General features: G+C 35.6%; 1 protein-coding gene across 5 annotated transcripts in view; it reads left to right on the forward strand.

Annotated features, from left to right (window-relative positions):
- The window catches only part of CARS (cysteinyl-tRNA synthetase), a 37,349-nt gene that overhangs the window by 7,093 nt on the left and 15,468 nt on the right, over positions 1-14,788 (forward strand). For all 5 annotated transcript variants that reach the window (XR_002440615.1, XM_021403288.1, XM_021403290.1 and 2 more), the window contains 15 exons: positions 892-983; positions 1,774-1,862; positions 2,629-2,725; positions 3,145-3,243; positions 4,253-4,402; positions 5,550-5,690; positions 6,420-6,508; positions 7,623-7,744; positions 9,581-9,693; positions 10,245-10,373; positions 10,675-10,804; positions 11,118-11,221; positions 12,241-12,338; positions 13,640-13,829; positions 14,343-14,411. Coding sequence is in view for 4 of the 5 variants with exons in the window: in XM_021403288.1 (XP_021258963.1) it covers positions 892-983; positions 1,774-1,862; positions 2,629-2,725; positions 3,145-3,243; positions 4,253-4,402; positions 5,550-5,690; positions 6,420-6,508; positions 7,623-7,744; positions 9,581-9,693; positions 10,245-10,373; positions 10,675-10,804; positions 11,118-11,221; positions 12,241-12,338; positions 13,640-13,829; positions 14,343-14,411 (1,712 nt within the window). In the remaining variant the exon portion in view is untranslated. The remainder of the gene's footprint in view (positions 1-891; positions 984-1,773; positions 1,863-2,628; positions 2,726-3,144; positions 3,244-4,252; positions 4,403-5,549; positions 5,691-6,419; positions 6,509-7,622; positions 7,745-9,580; positions 9,694-10,244; positions 10,374-10,674; positions 10,805-11,117; positions 11,222-12,240; positions 12,339-13,639; positions 13,830-14,342; positions 14,412-14,788) is intronic.

A 14,788-nucleotide genomic window follows, 5' to 3' on the forward strand; every position in this document is an offset into this window, starting at 1 on the left:
AAAAAGCCCTTTGAAATACAGTGATGAAGAATAAACTTTCTGTTTTGACAACACTTTCATTTTGCTTTGTAGTTTATATTACACTGTTTGTGTATATGCAGCATAGTTTAAGAATTTCTACTATATTACAAAGTATTGAAGCTTCCTTATTCCTATTTACAATAAAGGCAGGTTTCAAAATGTGGAAATTCCTCACAGAACAGTCGTTACGCTTCTTCCCATCTCCTTTGAGTATTGTTCACTAATACCACCTGAGCTTTAACTGCTCTCCTTAATGCAAAATTTAGCCTCATGCTGGATTGGGGCATATCTGTAGTAAATAAAACTGTTCCGAAATGCCTTGTGCACATAGTGACCATGTATAATTAAAAGCAAAAGTTGTCTCTGAACCTTTTGGTCTCCTCTCCCTTTCATGCTGAGTAGTGTCAGTACTGGCTGTAGAGACAAAGTCAGGTCTCTGAAGACTTTTTTGCAAATTCTTTGTATAAGATCTATGATGTCCTCTCACAGTGAAACCAGTGGCATTTCAGAAAGCCCAGGACTGCCATAACACTTGATTAGTATTTTATTAAGTTTGCAGTCTTTTGTTAATGCTTAATTGAAATGCATGCTCTCACTTCTATACCCTTTTATCCACGTTACTTAAATCAAAAGGTAGCAGGAGTGGCAAGTGAGATTGCAGAAAATAAATGAGATTGAAATTGTTTACTTTGCTTTTAGTGGATTTTTAGTGGCTTTAGCTCTAACAAAAGTAGCTTGGATCACTAAGATTGGAGTTGTTTTCTGTAAATACATGTATATATGTATACTGAACTAACAATGTGGTAAGGAGGAAATGTTATACTGCAAATTTGTTTAGATTTTCAGTTCTCTTTAAATTGTTTTTTCTAGGTAAAGGCAAGCGTATGCAGCCCCCTTGGTCTCCTCCTGAAGGGACAAAACATTCTAGACTCTGCCTCTACAACAGCCTGACTCGCAATAAGGTGACCAAATGAAAGAAAATTGAAGATCTCCTTAAAACACAAATGGAAGGGTTATCAAATGTTTCCTTAATCGTCTTCCAAATCAATAGACAGGTTTCTGAGTTGTGACAAGAAGGTGATGGTGATGCTGCCTTAGTCAAGTGTGTTTGCTGGGGCAGGTGCCACAGTGTGCACAGTAAACATACAAGTGTGTATACGTATGTGTATATTGCTTAATGTGTAATACAAAATAGCAATTTATCATCATTCAAAATAGCCAGTGATTCCTCTGTAATGCAGATAAGTACAGGCAGCATAAACAGAATAAAATCACAGTTTCTTTCAAGTTGCCCTGCGTAAAAAAAAGTCTTGCAAATTATATGATTGTAGTATAATCTGGTAAAACATCCTGTGATCTTGCTTGAAGGTGCTTTGGGAAGGAGATGAAATACTGAGAACACTAATGTTGTATGGTATGTAATATCCAAGAATGTGTGAACGAGCTATACCATATAACCTTTTTCTGTGCCTTACATTTCATTTTAAATGTGCAGCTTGGAAAATAGCTTGCCTAATCTAAATATTTTTAATGTGCTATCTGAATTCATGAGAGTGCAAATCACAGGGCCTGGCTGCTTGTGTTCTCTCTTATGTGCTAGTGGAAACCTTTTCTTATAGTGAAACTAGGAGTGGAATAACCACTCCTTTTCTTGCAATTATAATCTGTATTTTCACGTTCTGATATTCCAAATGTGATGGTTTTGCATGTCTTCAATTCTTTCTGCTCACTGTCCCATCCCTTTCAATTAAGGAAATATTTCAGCCGCAGAATGGAAAAAAAGTCACATGGTATTGCTGTGGTCCAACGGTATATGATGCTTCTCACATGGGACATGCCAGGTACTGTAGTTCCTAGTTTTGATATGAGTAATAACAGCATATACAGTAATCGAGGAATTAAACAGAAAAATGTGTGTAGGTTGCTCCGAAAGTAATGCCTCCTATTTATTTTCATAGAAACTCCAGCAGATACAAAAAGCATACTAACACCAGTAGAGCAAATTCTCAGCTACAAAACACAGTTTTTCAATGTAGTCACCACTCTTAGTTATGCATTTTTGCCAGTGATGAACAACGGCCTGCATGCCATGCCTGTAAGTATCTACACCAATGCAGGTGACCCGCTGTCACCACTGCTGAAACACACCACCCACTGCCTCACTGTGCTCACATCCACTGGATTGTCTCCACAAACGTTCAGCAAGCATTGGTGAATGCCCCTATCAGACTGCCCCTCTGCTGCCATCTGTCACATGGTGATAAAATATAATGGAATGCTGGTGAGAAGGTTCAGCCTCTACTCCCATACCACCAACGTCCACCTCTGATGTCGTGGGCCAACATAATGAAATAGGAGGCATTACTTTCAGAGCAGCCCTTGTATTTTATTAAGAATAAGTGTATTTCCTGAAAGTAGTTTTGTTAGACTAAGAGCTTGAGATTTAGGGTTAGAAGCATATTCTGTCATTGTGTGAGGAAAAGCTTTCTAGTATATGAGGAAAAGCTGAAACTGCTGCAAAAGTATTGACTGAAGTTAGAGTTGTTTTTGCATGAAATAGAAATAGTTTTGAGGTGTTCATTTAAAAAAAAACTTTTATGTTTTTAGGTCGTACATCTCATTTGATATCCTGAGAAGAATCTTAAGGGATTATTTTAAATTTGATGTTTTCTATTGTATGAACATTACGGATATTGATGATAAGGTACGTTTTTTATAAATGGTAATCTGAACTACCATAGTTTGTGCATGGAAGTCACAGTGTAATTGCCATTTGATAAGCCAAGATTAGTCGTATACTTACTAAGGCATATATTTTGGATACAAAGTCATTACTTTTTCTTCCTTCAAGAAAAGACTATATTCCTGTACACAAATGCTTTTAAAATCATAAGAACTAAGCATTTTATAGAGATAACTTATTTGCTTATTTAACTGTCTGTTGTTGGCATACCTAATTAATTCTGGTGAGGTGGTGAATTGACTGTATATGATGTGTTTGATTTGTATTACTGCATGTGTTTCTTGTACCTTGTTAAGTATGCAGGGATTCTGAAAAGCATTTATATCTGGTAGAGTTAGATTTTATTTACTCTTTTTATAGATTGTGTTTTTGCTTTGCAGATCATCAAGAGAACAAGACAAAATTACCTTTTTGAACAGTATAGGAAGAACAAATCAACACCAGCTCAGCTACTTGAAGATGTTAAAACTGCCTCAGAGGTGGGCTCAGTGTTTAGTCCCTGCTAGTGTCTTTGGTTCTTACTCGGGAACATTGCAAAGTATCTAAAGAACACTTCAGACTTTGCTGCCTGTTTAAACTTTATTTATGCTTATCTTATTCTACTGAATGGCTCCACACAAATAAGAAGTGTTATTGGAACTGCATATCGCATTGGTTTTTCTGTTGTTCTGGAATTAACCAGAAGTATTAATGTAATAGGCATTTCTGACTTCTATATTTAAAAACTTGTTTATTGTTGTGCACTGTATGTGTAAGCATGTATGATGTTGTTGGGATACTGGGGGGAAAAATAATAATAAAAAAAAACTTTTGGTTGTTTATTTGTTAGAATGCAAACTTCAAAAGTTTTTAAATGGTGGTATGTCCATAATCTTTTAAAGCTGTAGATACCTGTGAGATTTCTCTTCTGTACCACTGATGATGGCCTTTGAAAGTCTCCAAAGTTTCAGGGATTTAATAAGTTGTGTATGTTGGATTAAAGGTGGGGGAAGGTAATTCTCTAGTCATTTTAGAGCTACGGATCACAAAGAGATTATTGGTCTAATGAATGGAATACGGGCCTAGGAATTAGGTGGCCTGGAAATTTTGCCCAACTGTCATTGCCTAACATACCCTCTAAGCATAGCATTTAATCTCACCGTGTTTCACACTGAAGCTTCTCCATTTCAGATTTGGGATAATTAACGATGTAATTGAAGTGATCAACTACATAGAAAATGAAAATTATTAAAAACAGTAATTATGATTTAGTAATTTATAACGGTTTTGAAAACTCAGTTCGAATGTGAAGCAAATTTTTATGCTAGTGAATGTATGTGTTCGCCTTTATTTCTGATGAGAAGTGTGTTTCAGTAGTCTGATAACAAAACTGTAGGATAATTTATTATCACAAGCAAGGCACTACGTGGCAAAGTTAATATGTTGTGTGTGGAATACAGCCCTACTGTACTACAAGTTGCCTTTTTTTAAACCTTTTTTTGATTGTAGCTCTTTTCAGTTAAATTAAGTGAGACAACAGACCCAGATAAAAGGCAGATGTTGGAAAAAATTCAGAATGCAGTGAAGTCTGCTTTTGACCCTCTACAAGAAGCTGTGCAAGCAAAACTCCCTGCAGAAGAGATCAGCAGATGTCACGAGGTCAGTTTGAGCTCCTTTTAAAATGATTTTTGTAACTCCTGTGGCTTTAAAAATAATATTTTGCTTGTGGTAATTCCTGAAACAGTATAAATGTTTACAAAAAGAAGGATGGTGGGCCTGAGTACTTGTTAGTGCTTAGCATTCAATACAATGATTCCTGAGTTCAGCTATATGGTTTTAGGATGCTGTTTTTTTCCAGTGTTTTTTTTTTTTTCTCCCCTCCTCCCACTGTGATAGTGACTCACTATCTTTACTTTTCCAGAAGGGATTTTTATTTTGCATCTTCTTGATACTTTCTCTCAACTTTTTTTTTTGGCTTAATGAAATTAGTTTCTCTAGATTGTTGCACAATCATATGTGATGCTCTGGTACTTGTGGCAGTTTTCTACATGGCTGCTTCCATCTCTGATCAGAAGATACACATAACAAATAATTGGGTTTGGGAAAAGTTTTATACCAAAGACTATTATAATTAGTGACAATAATCCTGTTGACTTTCTTGGGCTTCAGTACTGTTCCAGTAACAAGTCAGGCAATTAAATGGCTAACTTTTAGTAACTGGCTTCCACATTCCTCTCTTCTTGCTTTCAGATTATTTCTTATAAACCCTGCAGGAAGCATAGGGTATGTTCCCATTCTCTGACATATCTTAAAAAACAAAAAAACAAAAACAAAACAAACAAACAAAAAAAACACAACAAGAGAAGCTACATTTGAGTCAGATGGCTTTATAAATGTATATTGACCTAACAGAAAGCAGCTAAAATCTAGCCAGTTACACCTTTTGAGCTATAAGCTGTTGTCAGACAAACAAATAAACAAAAAAGCCATTTCTTAATGAGAAATATATCCATGCTAGGATTCAAATCAGTTGTTCAAATACTTTCGTTGATGTGCAGCATGTAAATTTCACATGCCTATTTAAGTGATTGATATCAAAACAGATGGCAGTTATAATTTGCATTCCTTTCTCTGGTGTCTTATCTATACAGATGAAGGACAATAAGATAAAAATGCGATTACTTTGTATTTGTAAGCCACATGTCTTTTTCTTTGAGCAAATCTCACGGTTCAGGGTAAGATCTTTTTGCAGAATTTGAAGAGAACAAGGCTTTGATCAGTTGCACTTACAATTACTGTTTTATAGATACTATTGGAAGAAGCCAAAGATTTACTATCTGACTGGCTGGACGCAAAATTTGGCAGCCAAGTGACTGACAATTCCATATTCTCAGAGCTCCCCAAATTCTGGGAAGGGGAATTTCATAAAGATATGGAAGCTCTCAACGTAAGTAAACAAACTCTTCTCCGTTTTAAAAGCGTATATGCCATGCCTCATAATACCCAGAATGCTGTTTACAGTACAAGTCTCTTAATACCTTTCAAAAACCTTGTATTTTAACCTTTTAAATGTATTCTTTCCTTTAGTCTTTGATATGAATACATAGTTACAAAGTTAGCACATACTCTGTTTCCATTCCAGCAATCTTAAAACAATTGTGCATGTTACCAGTGCCAATGGCGATCAGATTTGATGCATGCACTCCATCCCTTCTCGATCTAAAATGGCCTTAGACTCATAAACTGATCCAGAAATTTCAGGTAGTCTGTTTGCTGCATGGAAGAGCCCTACCGACCTACTTACCATTGACTACATAACATTCTTCAAATTGTGTGGTAGCAACGGCAATCGAGGACAGATTTATATGTTACAGGTGAAATACTATGTTGTGTGCAGTGGTTCAGAATAGCAAAAGTCTATTTACTTCCCAATCAAAGTGGCGTGCTGCCTGTTCTGCCAGAAGTGCAGTGTGATATCTCTTGCAGTAGTGTGTTGATAAAGTGGCCTTAGAGGCTGAGAAAAAATTGCCACAGCACATTGTTGCAGAACAGAGAGCTTAAAGTAGGAGTCTCAGATTCTACTGCCTTTTGAGCAGGTCACATAATGAGTGTATGATATATATATATATATATATGTATTTATATATGTATAAAATGCTACTTTTTACTTTCTCAGGTCTTACCTCCAGATGTTTTAACGCGGGTTAGTGAATATGTGCCAGAAATTGTGGCATTTGTGAAAAAGATTGTGGATAATGGTTACGGGTAAGCTTGCTACTGAATGCATTTGTGTTTGTACTGTATCAGAGCCAGGATGATTGCTTTCAATGCTTACTTTGAACTCTGTTCTCTGTTTTCATATGGAACAGTATTCTTTTCCAGAAGTAGCATTTCATTGAATAAAGACGTTTCAGCATTCTTTGTGCAAGACTTGCTATGTTTAACTTGATGAAAATTTGCTGCTCTATACTTTTAATTTTCAAAGGCACAAGTTAGATTATTTAATTAATAGGGTGAAATCCTTGTTCCTTAAAATAAATAAGCAAAGTCCAAATCACTTGAACTGAGTTTGACTTACAGTCTTAGTTTTGACTTACAGGGGTTTCAAAACTGGATCCCTGAGTGGATTGCTGGATATCAGTTGTAAATAACAATAGGTTTAAAAACAAAAAACAAATTATCTTGAAATTAGAGTCTGACATTGTCTGCTGCTTGAGAAAGTCAAGCTAATCCTCTAGAAGTTCCTAAGTATCGTGATAGGTTCCTGATTGAAATTTTTGAGTATTTTTTCTCTTATTGGCCTCAGTTTTTCAACGTCGATATATTTTTATTGTGAAAAAAGCAAAACTTGTTCAGACTGCCATCAGTTCTCTTGCATTTTCTTGCTTCAAACCTACGTTTTTCTTCAAAAGAAAAAAAACAAAGTTGAAAATGATATGCATTGAACTATGAGCATTCATTGTGGTCCTAAAACTTTTTTCTCAGACTTCATATCACGTTTGCAGTGGACAAAATCAGCAAAGCTAAGGGGGACAAAATGGACTCTGAAACAAATGTGATTCATATTATATTATTGCAAAATTTTAAAAGGGACCAGAAATGCTATACATATTTATTGGGACTGTTAATCTGGCATCTCGCCTCTTTGAGAGTTTAACAAAAAATGTTCACTTTCCCTTCAGTGAGTTTTATTCTGACATGTAGTGGGTTATCTGAAGTATTTATGAGAATGCCTTAGAACTTAGGTCGTCTTTAGCATAGTGAGCAGTACCGTACTATAGGTGGGTTCACTAGAGAAAGTAAGAAGGTTAGTGATTTTGAGTGTACAGTTAAGTCTTGGTAGAAAAGTAAGCTATATAATTATCTTTTAACTTTTCAGGTATGTGTCCAATGGATCTGTATACTTTGATACTATGAAGTTTGATTCCAGTGAAAAACACTCCTATGCTAAGTTGGTTCCTGAAGCTGTAGGTGATCAGAAAGCCCTTCAAGAGGGTGAAGGTAAAAAGGGGAAATAATGTTTACATAAGTTGCTCATGTGCTCTTCAAGTGATTTCACTGACGTGTAGATCAAACTTACTGTCCGAGTTCAATGGTTTGTTTACCTGCTGCACTTCCTTTTCCTTAATTTCTTTTCTGATTTTTTTTTTAGCTTGGGCTAGCAATGTGCTGGGTTTTTATCTGGAAAGTGTAAAGAAACGTTCATTCTAGAATGATATTTATTGTTGTTATAGTTGTTGTTATATTTTATGTACTTATTATTGGGGTTGCAAATAGTACAGTTGGCAGAGTATAGCCCAGTTATGTGGCTGTTGGTCTGATTCAAAGTAGAAGAAGCAAAGACTTGAAGCTGAGTCTTCCACATGCTGGGTGAAAGCTCTCCTACCAGGCTGGGGCTATTTTATGACAAATATTTGTTGTTCACATTTTTTTCTTTCTCATTCCCCTCTAATATGGAGAATTCTTTTTGTTCTGCAAACCTTGTTGTATTGAACTAAATCCAAATATGGATCTTTTTATTGGAGCTATAGCAGCAGATTAGCTTAAATAATGAGTTTTATTGAGCATTTTATCTACTCTTAATGTTGTACAGTTTTAGTAGAAAATCATCCACAAAATGTAAGTATATTAAAAGATCTTTATATAACACTTGTACGTGACATTAAGATAACTAGCAAAGTCTGAGAGACAGGACATTAAATTACATGTGATTTTTTTCTTGATTTAAACTCTGATAGCTGAGATTGCCTGTGTGAGTGTGAAATAAAAGGCACTAGCTTAAACTACCATCTTTGTGGCAGCATGAATGCACCATTGCCACCACATAAACAAGCACAATTGCCTGCTTTTGCAAACGGGGACTAAAGCAGAGTGATTAATATCACTGAGACCACGCATATGTTCAGATCGCTTGTCAGCTTAGCTGCTTTGACTGATTTGTGATCATTACCCTGACAGATAAAGTTATTTTTACTAGCAGAGGGAGCAGAAATGGTAAACTTTAGAAGCTGCAGCTGGTGTAAATAGAGGGAGGTATAATACTCTTTGTGCTCAAAGTGCATAGTGACAAGTATGCTGAAAGACTGAGATTGCGAGTATCTCAACCTATACATAAGAACTGATTGACAAGTGTATCTTTGAGTTTGGTTTTAGTCTCCCTCGGGTTCTCATGTGGTAAGTGGTATTGTTTACAAGGGATAGTTTTCGACAATACTGCAGAAATGGTCAATTCCCTGTGTTTTAAAGATGTTATGGTGAGACCACCAGTCAAATGATCAGAAAGAACTGTCAGCAAGTAATACAAGCAGCATCTGTGATAACAACAAAACAATAAACTTGTAGATACTGAAGAATTACCAGCCATTCTGTGTGGCAACTGAGGCAAGGGATGCAAAAGATACCTAGGATTGTGTTGTGTGTGTATTAAGGCAGATTAGTTAGTCTTGATTTTGGTACTTCTGACTTCAGAGTGAATTGGTTTTGCAGTCTTATTTATCTATGAATATAGATGTTTTCTTATTTCTGTATTTCATTTTCTACAACAGGAATATTGGAATTGTGCCTGTAGAGATAATGCAGATAAATGTCATGTCAAAACTTAGAAAGCAGTACAGCTGATACTTCTTGTCAGCTTTCCTGTCAACTAAATATTAATAAAAAAACAAAGAATTAACAGAGTTAATTATGAGGAATTTTAAGTGCTGAGTATTTTTAGTTTCTTTTTCTTTTTTTTTCCTCTCAGCCTCACTCGGTATGAGTTCCAGTGAGGCCAAAATTCAATAATAATTGCGTTTAAGTAAAATGTAAATATTTACTTTTTTTTTTTTCTTTTGAAAGGTGATCTGAGTATCTCAGCTGACCGTCTATCTGAGAAGCATTCTCCAAATGATTTTGCTTTGTGGAAATCCTCCAAGCCAGGAGAGCCCTCATGGGACTCTCCCTGGGGAAAGGTAAGGACGTTACAACCAGGATTTAGATCCTCTACACCTTATTAAGTAGCATGTTTTATATTTAACAAATACTATGCCTCACTTCATATTAATAATGTCTAGATTATGAGGATCTTATATTCAGTTGTAAGTTCTGTTGCTATGGTCATTCAGTTGCTTAGAATGCATATCTATCTGCCTGTTCAACACTTTCTAACAGAATTCAACGTGCAGGCTTATGATGACAGTTGCTGGTCAATCATTTGTTATCTTTATCTCCAAAGATTTTTCAGTTCTGATTGAATCGTAGAATCACAGAATTATTTTTCTTAGTGATCAAAAATAAGGAGAATAATCAAGACATCACAGATGTATGTGCCATGTTTGACATTTAAGTCCAACAGTATACATTTACAAAGCTGAGTCTTAGGTTTTTTTTTTTTTCCTTGATAGCGCTGTGTCTCATTTTCTCAGGCATGTAACTGCTTAGGGGCGGGCCAATGAAATAATGTTACATGGGTGGGAAAGGAAGACAATTACCTGGAAGTCAGGTAACATATTTATCTTAACAGGGACGGCCAGGTTGGCACATTGAATGTTCTGCAATGGCTGGATCCATTCTAGGAGAGTCAATGGACATTCATGGAGGAGGGTTCGATCTCCGATTTCCTCACCATGACAATGAACTGGCACAGTCTGAGGTGAGTGAGCTGTTTGTCACCGGCCCTTAGTTTCTGCAGCAATAAAGCTATGTGCTTAACTGTGACTGCAACCCACACAAATCCATCCTTTTTTTCCTGTGCTCTGTAGGGTTTTTTTATTTTAATATTTTATTTTAATTTTTATTATTTTTTAATTTGCATATATTTTGTATAACCATAATGTTTTTTTTCCTCATTATTTTATTCCCAAACTATCATTGTTCTGGGTACATGTGTATACAGTGTTAAGTCTTTTGTGGGTTTTTTTGTGTTTTTTTTGTTTTTTTTTTTTCCCCTGCAGGCATACTTTGAAAATGACAACTGGGTGCGATATTTTCTGCATACTGGCCACTTAACAATAGCTGGCTGTAAAATGTCCAAATCTTTGAAGAATTTTATCACTATAAAAGATGCACTGAAGAAACATACAGGTGAAATTTTACTTCAGAATTTGAATGCTTTTGATATAGTTGGAGTGATGCGTGGTAATTGAGGCTTATAATGGAGTTTACAAAATTAGCTAAGTCTAAGTGTCTTCTTTTTTTTAAATAACTTTAGAATAGCTACTCTGGTTCTCATTGGTATTATCCGTATGGATAATAGCGTTCTTCCTTTTTTTGGTAAACATATTAAGAGTAGGAATATTAATAATTGTTATGTTCTTAGCCATTACAATATTGGAGACCATAAAAATACTTTAGCTTATTATTATTATTTTTCTTGTTTATTTCAAACCGCTAATAGCACGACAGTTACGGTTGGCTTTCCTCATGCACTCTTGGAAGGATACACTGGATTATTCAAGTAATACCATGGAGTCGGCCATTCAGTATGAGAAGTTTATGAATGTAAGTAAGCTTTCCATTCCTCCTTGAGATGTTTATATATTGCGCTGCTGTTACATACTTCAAGCAATAGAACCCAGAGATGTATAGGCCTTATCCCCAGAAGGAATTTGCTTTCTGCATTCATCGAGTGGATCTTACAGGATTTCTTTTGAACATTCGGGTGTTTCTGTTGAACCTTTAATTCATGTAAATACCACAGGCGGCGACATTTCTTTGCAGATGGGTGCTTTTTGCAAGTTTTGACCTGTCTGAGCATCTTGGCACATAGACACAAGATCAGTCTCTTAGTTTAGTTTGCTTAAAGGGCTCAGTCCGACAGACATTCTCAAAACATGTCTATCACATCAGACGTTTCGCATATATAGTTTAGAGGCTGTACCATTCCTACCTTGTCTCCTCAACGCATACACTGAACTTCTGGCTTTATGCCTAGCAGCTGTAATGTGAATGCTTGAGCACAGTTCTTTTCTCTGTGTAGTTTGGAGCAGTGATTTAAACCTGCATTACCTACAAGGAGGCTGTCCAGTGTTTTAAGATTGTTGATTTTATGTCTCCAGTTGAAGCCATTCTGCTTTTTATATAAAATGTTTGGCTTGGGTCACAAAATAAGTAAAAATGACTTTTCTCTAAACTGGATGCCAGCATGAAAAAAAAAGCCCTTGCTGTAAAGCCATTTTTATTCTTTGGTTTCCATTCCTAGCTACACTAAAATCTACCTTAAAAACTGCTGTCTAAATGTTTTCTGAATGGTACTGTATTTAATAGCTTAATATTAGAGTATTGTGTTGTATCATGCTGCAGCAGAGCAAAGACACAGAACTGAATTATGGTCTGACTGTGGCTGACAGTTACATGAAAACTGTGGGTTTCCCTGTTGTGACAGATGCTCAGTAAATCCAGGCCAAAATAGTGTTGAAACTATAAGCTTTATAAGGCTAAGTGAGAAATAATGCTTTTTTTTCTTAATAAATATTGGTTCTGTGTAGTTTAAACCGAATTTCAACTATGTTCTTCTATAGGAGTTCTTTTTAAATGTGAAGGATATTCTTCGAGCTCCCACTGATGTGACAGGCCAGTTTCAGAAATGGGAAAATCAGGAAGCAGAGCTGAACAAAAAGTGAGTTGAGCATTCTTACTTCTACGAATAACTTTATGTAGCTGCATGTTTATTTTTTCATTGAATGACTTAGGTATGTGGCAACTTTATGAAGAATAGATGAAATTGTTCAGTTTCTTTTACGTTAAGTATGCTGGCATTTCTCACAGTCCTATTTGTGTAGGGCAGTGGAACTACTTTATTAGATAGTTGGTATTTCCTTCAGTACTTGAAGAGCTGTCTTCCTATTTGAGTAGTGACTGATAATTTTGAATACAGTATTTACAGCCATAGAAATAGCATCTTACATGTTTCAGAGTGCAGTGACTAAACTGAGACAAACAGAATTTAAATGACTTGACTAACAGCACACAAGAACCAGAGTGCCAATATTTGAAAATATGCTATTGAATGGAAAGAGACGGTGATATGGATACTGCAATCTTTCACTTTTATAACAAACTGTCCTTATTGTTTGTGATATCAACAAGTTCTTATGTGACTTCTTTTATATATGAAATCTAAATAAAAGCTTCTTGCATTGCGGTACTAAAATTTTTCAAAGTTCAGTTCACTATAGTGAAGAGAGATGTTAAGTCCAAGTGTAGATGCTTCTGTTTAGTAATGTCCTCTGAAAATTCCATCTTCAGCTTGGGTTTGGTAGTGATAACCAAGGGGAGGAGGGGAAATATTAAGTAATTGAGGGGTCAAAAGGAAGGGACAAAGAGGTAGGATAACAATATATATTTTATGGGTATTTTTTTGGTCTCCTTTATCCACCACTTGTTTTTTCTCTGGAAAAATAATGTTGTTTGAAACAGTAGTATTCCTTGCATGATGAAACAGTACTTTATATACCATATTACTGATTATGCCTATTTATAACCATTACAAAGGTCTGCATTAATTTATTTCTTGTAGTAGCTTCGTAACAGCTTCTCTTTGTGGAGAGTTAACTTCTAAATTGGTGTTCCACATCAGAATGATGCTAAACAGAATCCTAAGCTGTTACGTAGGGATAGGAAATCAATACCAATCACTAAATGGGCAATTTGTACTGCTTTTAATAATTGATATTAAAAGATCAGTTGCTGAAAATGCACTAGATGTAATTTATTTGGTTAGTCGCTGCCAGTTAGATTATCCTACTTGCCTCTGTCTGCAGTAGCAAAATAGCTGTGCTGTGATGATGCCTTTCTCTCATTCATGCTTCAAACATGAATTCTGACCTTTAGGTCTTCTTCCACCCTTTAACAGAAGTTCTTCAGACTAGGTTGCAGATACTTTTGACGTAAATAGTAAAAAAATGTTTTTCTTCTTAGTTTTTATGACAAGAAGGCAGCAATTCATGAAGCACTGTGTGACAATGTTGACACTCGCTCTGTCTTAGAAGAAATGCGTTCGTTAGTCAGTCAGTCAAACTCCTATATTGCTGCAAAGAAATCTGCCAGACAAATGCCAAACAGACTTCTTCTAGAAAACATCAGTTGCTATCTCACTCAAATGCTAAAGGTATGTTATAGCAAGAGGTAAAGTTGCTACTGCACTGTGCAATTTTAACTGCTGTATTTTTGAAATATGTTGGGATCTGTACAGTTTTCATTTATCTTGTAGGATACTAGAGATCTTCCACACTCATCTCAATCAAAACAACCCTAAACTGTAGTGCATGCTGCAGCAGGAAAAGTTTGGAGTCCTTTACGTTAAATTATAATTTCCACTAATGTTTTGTTCAGTGGTACGGAGCCCTTAATACATGCATGGAAAATTAGACAGTAGAAGAAATAATGAAGTCAAGTGTCAAATCTGACAGCATTAAACCTAAATCTGAAAGCCAGTATTTAAAATGCCGAGTCAGTTAAAAAGCAAACCAAAACATACTGTTAATAAAGCAGTAAAATGTGAGTTAAATGAACTAGATGGCTTCAAAATGCTAGTATATGTGACTTTGCTTAGTCTTCATATATCTGTGACTTGATGTATACAATCTCTTCTTTTTCCTTTTGCTATTTTTCCCCCCATCAGATTTTTGGTGCCATAGAAAGTGATGACGCAATTGGTTTTCCTGTTGGAGGAAATAGTCAAAACGTAAATGTAAGTGAAGGAACCAAGTACTCTGCATGAAATTACTGTGTTCTTTTGAAAGTCTAAGTTAGTTAAAGTGATTGCATTACTGATTTGTAGCTGAGTTACTTCAGATGCAAATGTTACAAGCAGAAAAATATAATTAATTGGCATAGGAAGTAGGATTTTTCATTTACGAGAGTTGCTTTTTTAATAGGTTTGTTTGACTTAATGACAGACAAATTGTACAGCAACCAGAGGAAGAATTATCTTGTCTTCTGCATGATGAATCTGTTTAAGAAACCACATAAGCTGCAGACAGCACATGATATAACATAAAGACTCATTACAAGGATTTGTGTATTAAGTAGTTTCAAAAATACAATTATACTGATTAAAGTTCCTTG

Source organism: Numida meleagris, chromosome 6, assembly GCF_002078875.1.
Source record: "Numida meleagris isolate 19003 breed g44 Domestic line chromosome 6, NumMel1.0, whole genome shotgun sequence".
NCBI lineage: Eukaryota > Metazoa > Chordata > Aves > Galliformes > Numididae > Numida > Numida meleagris.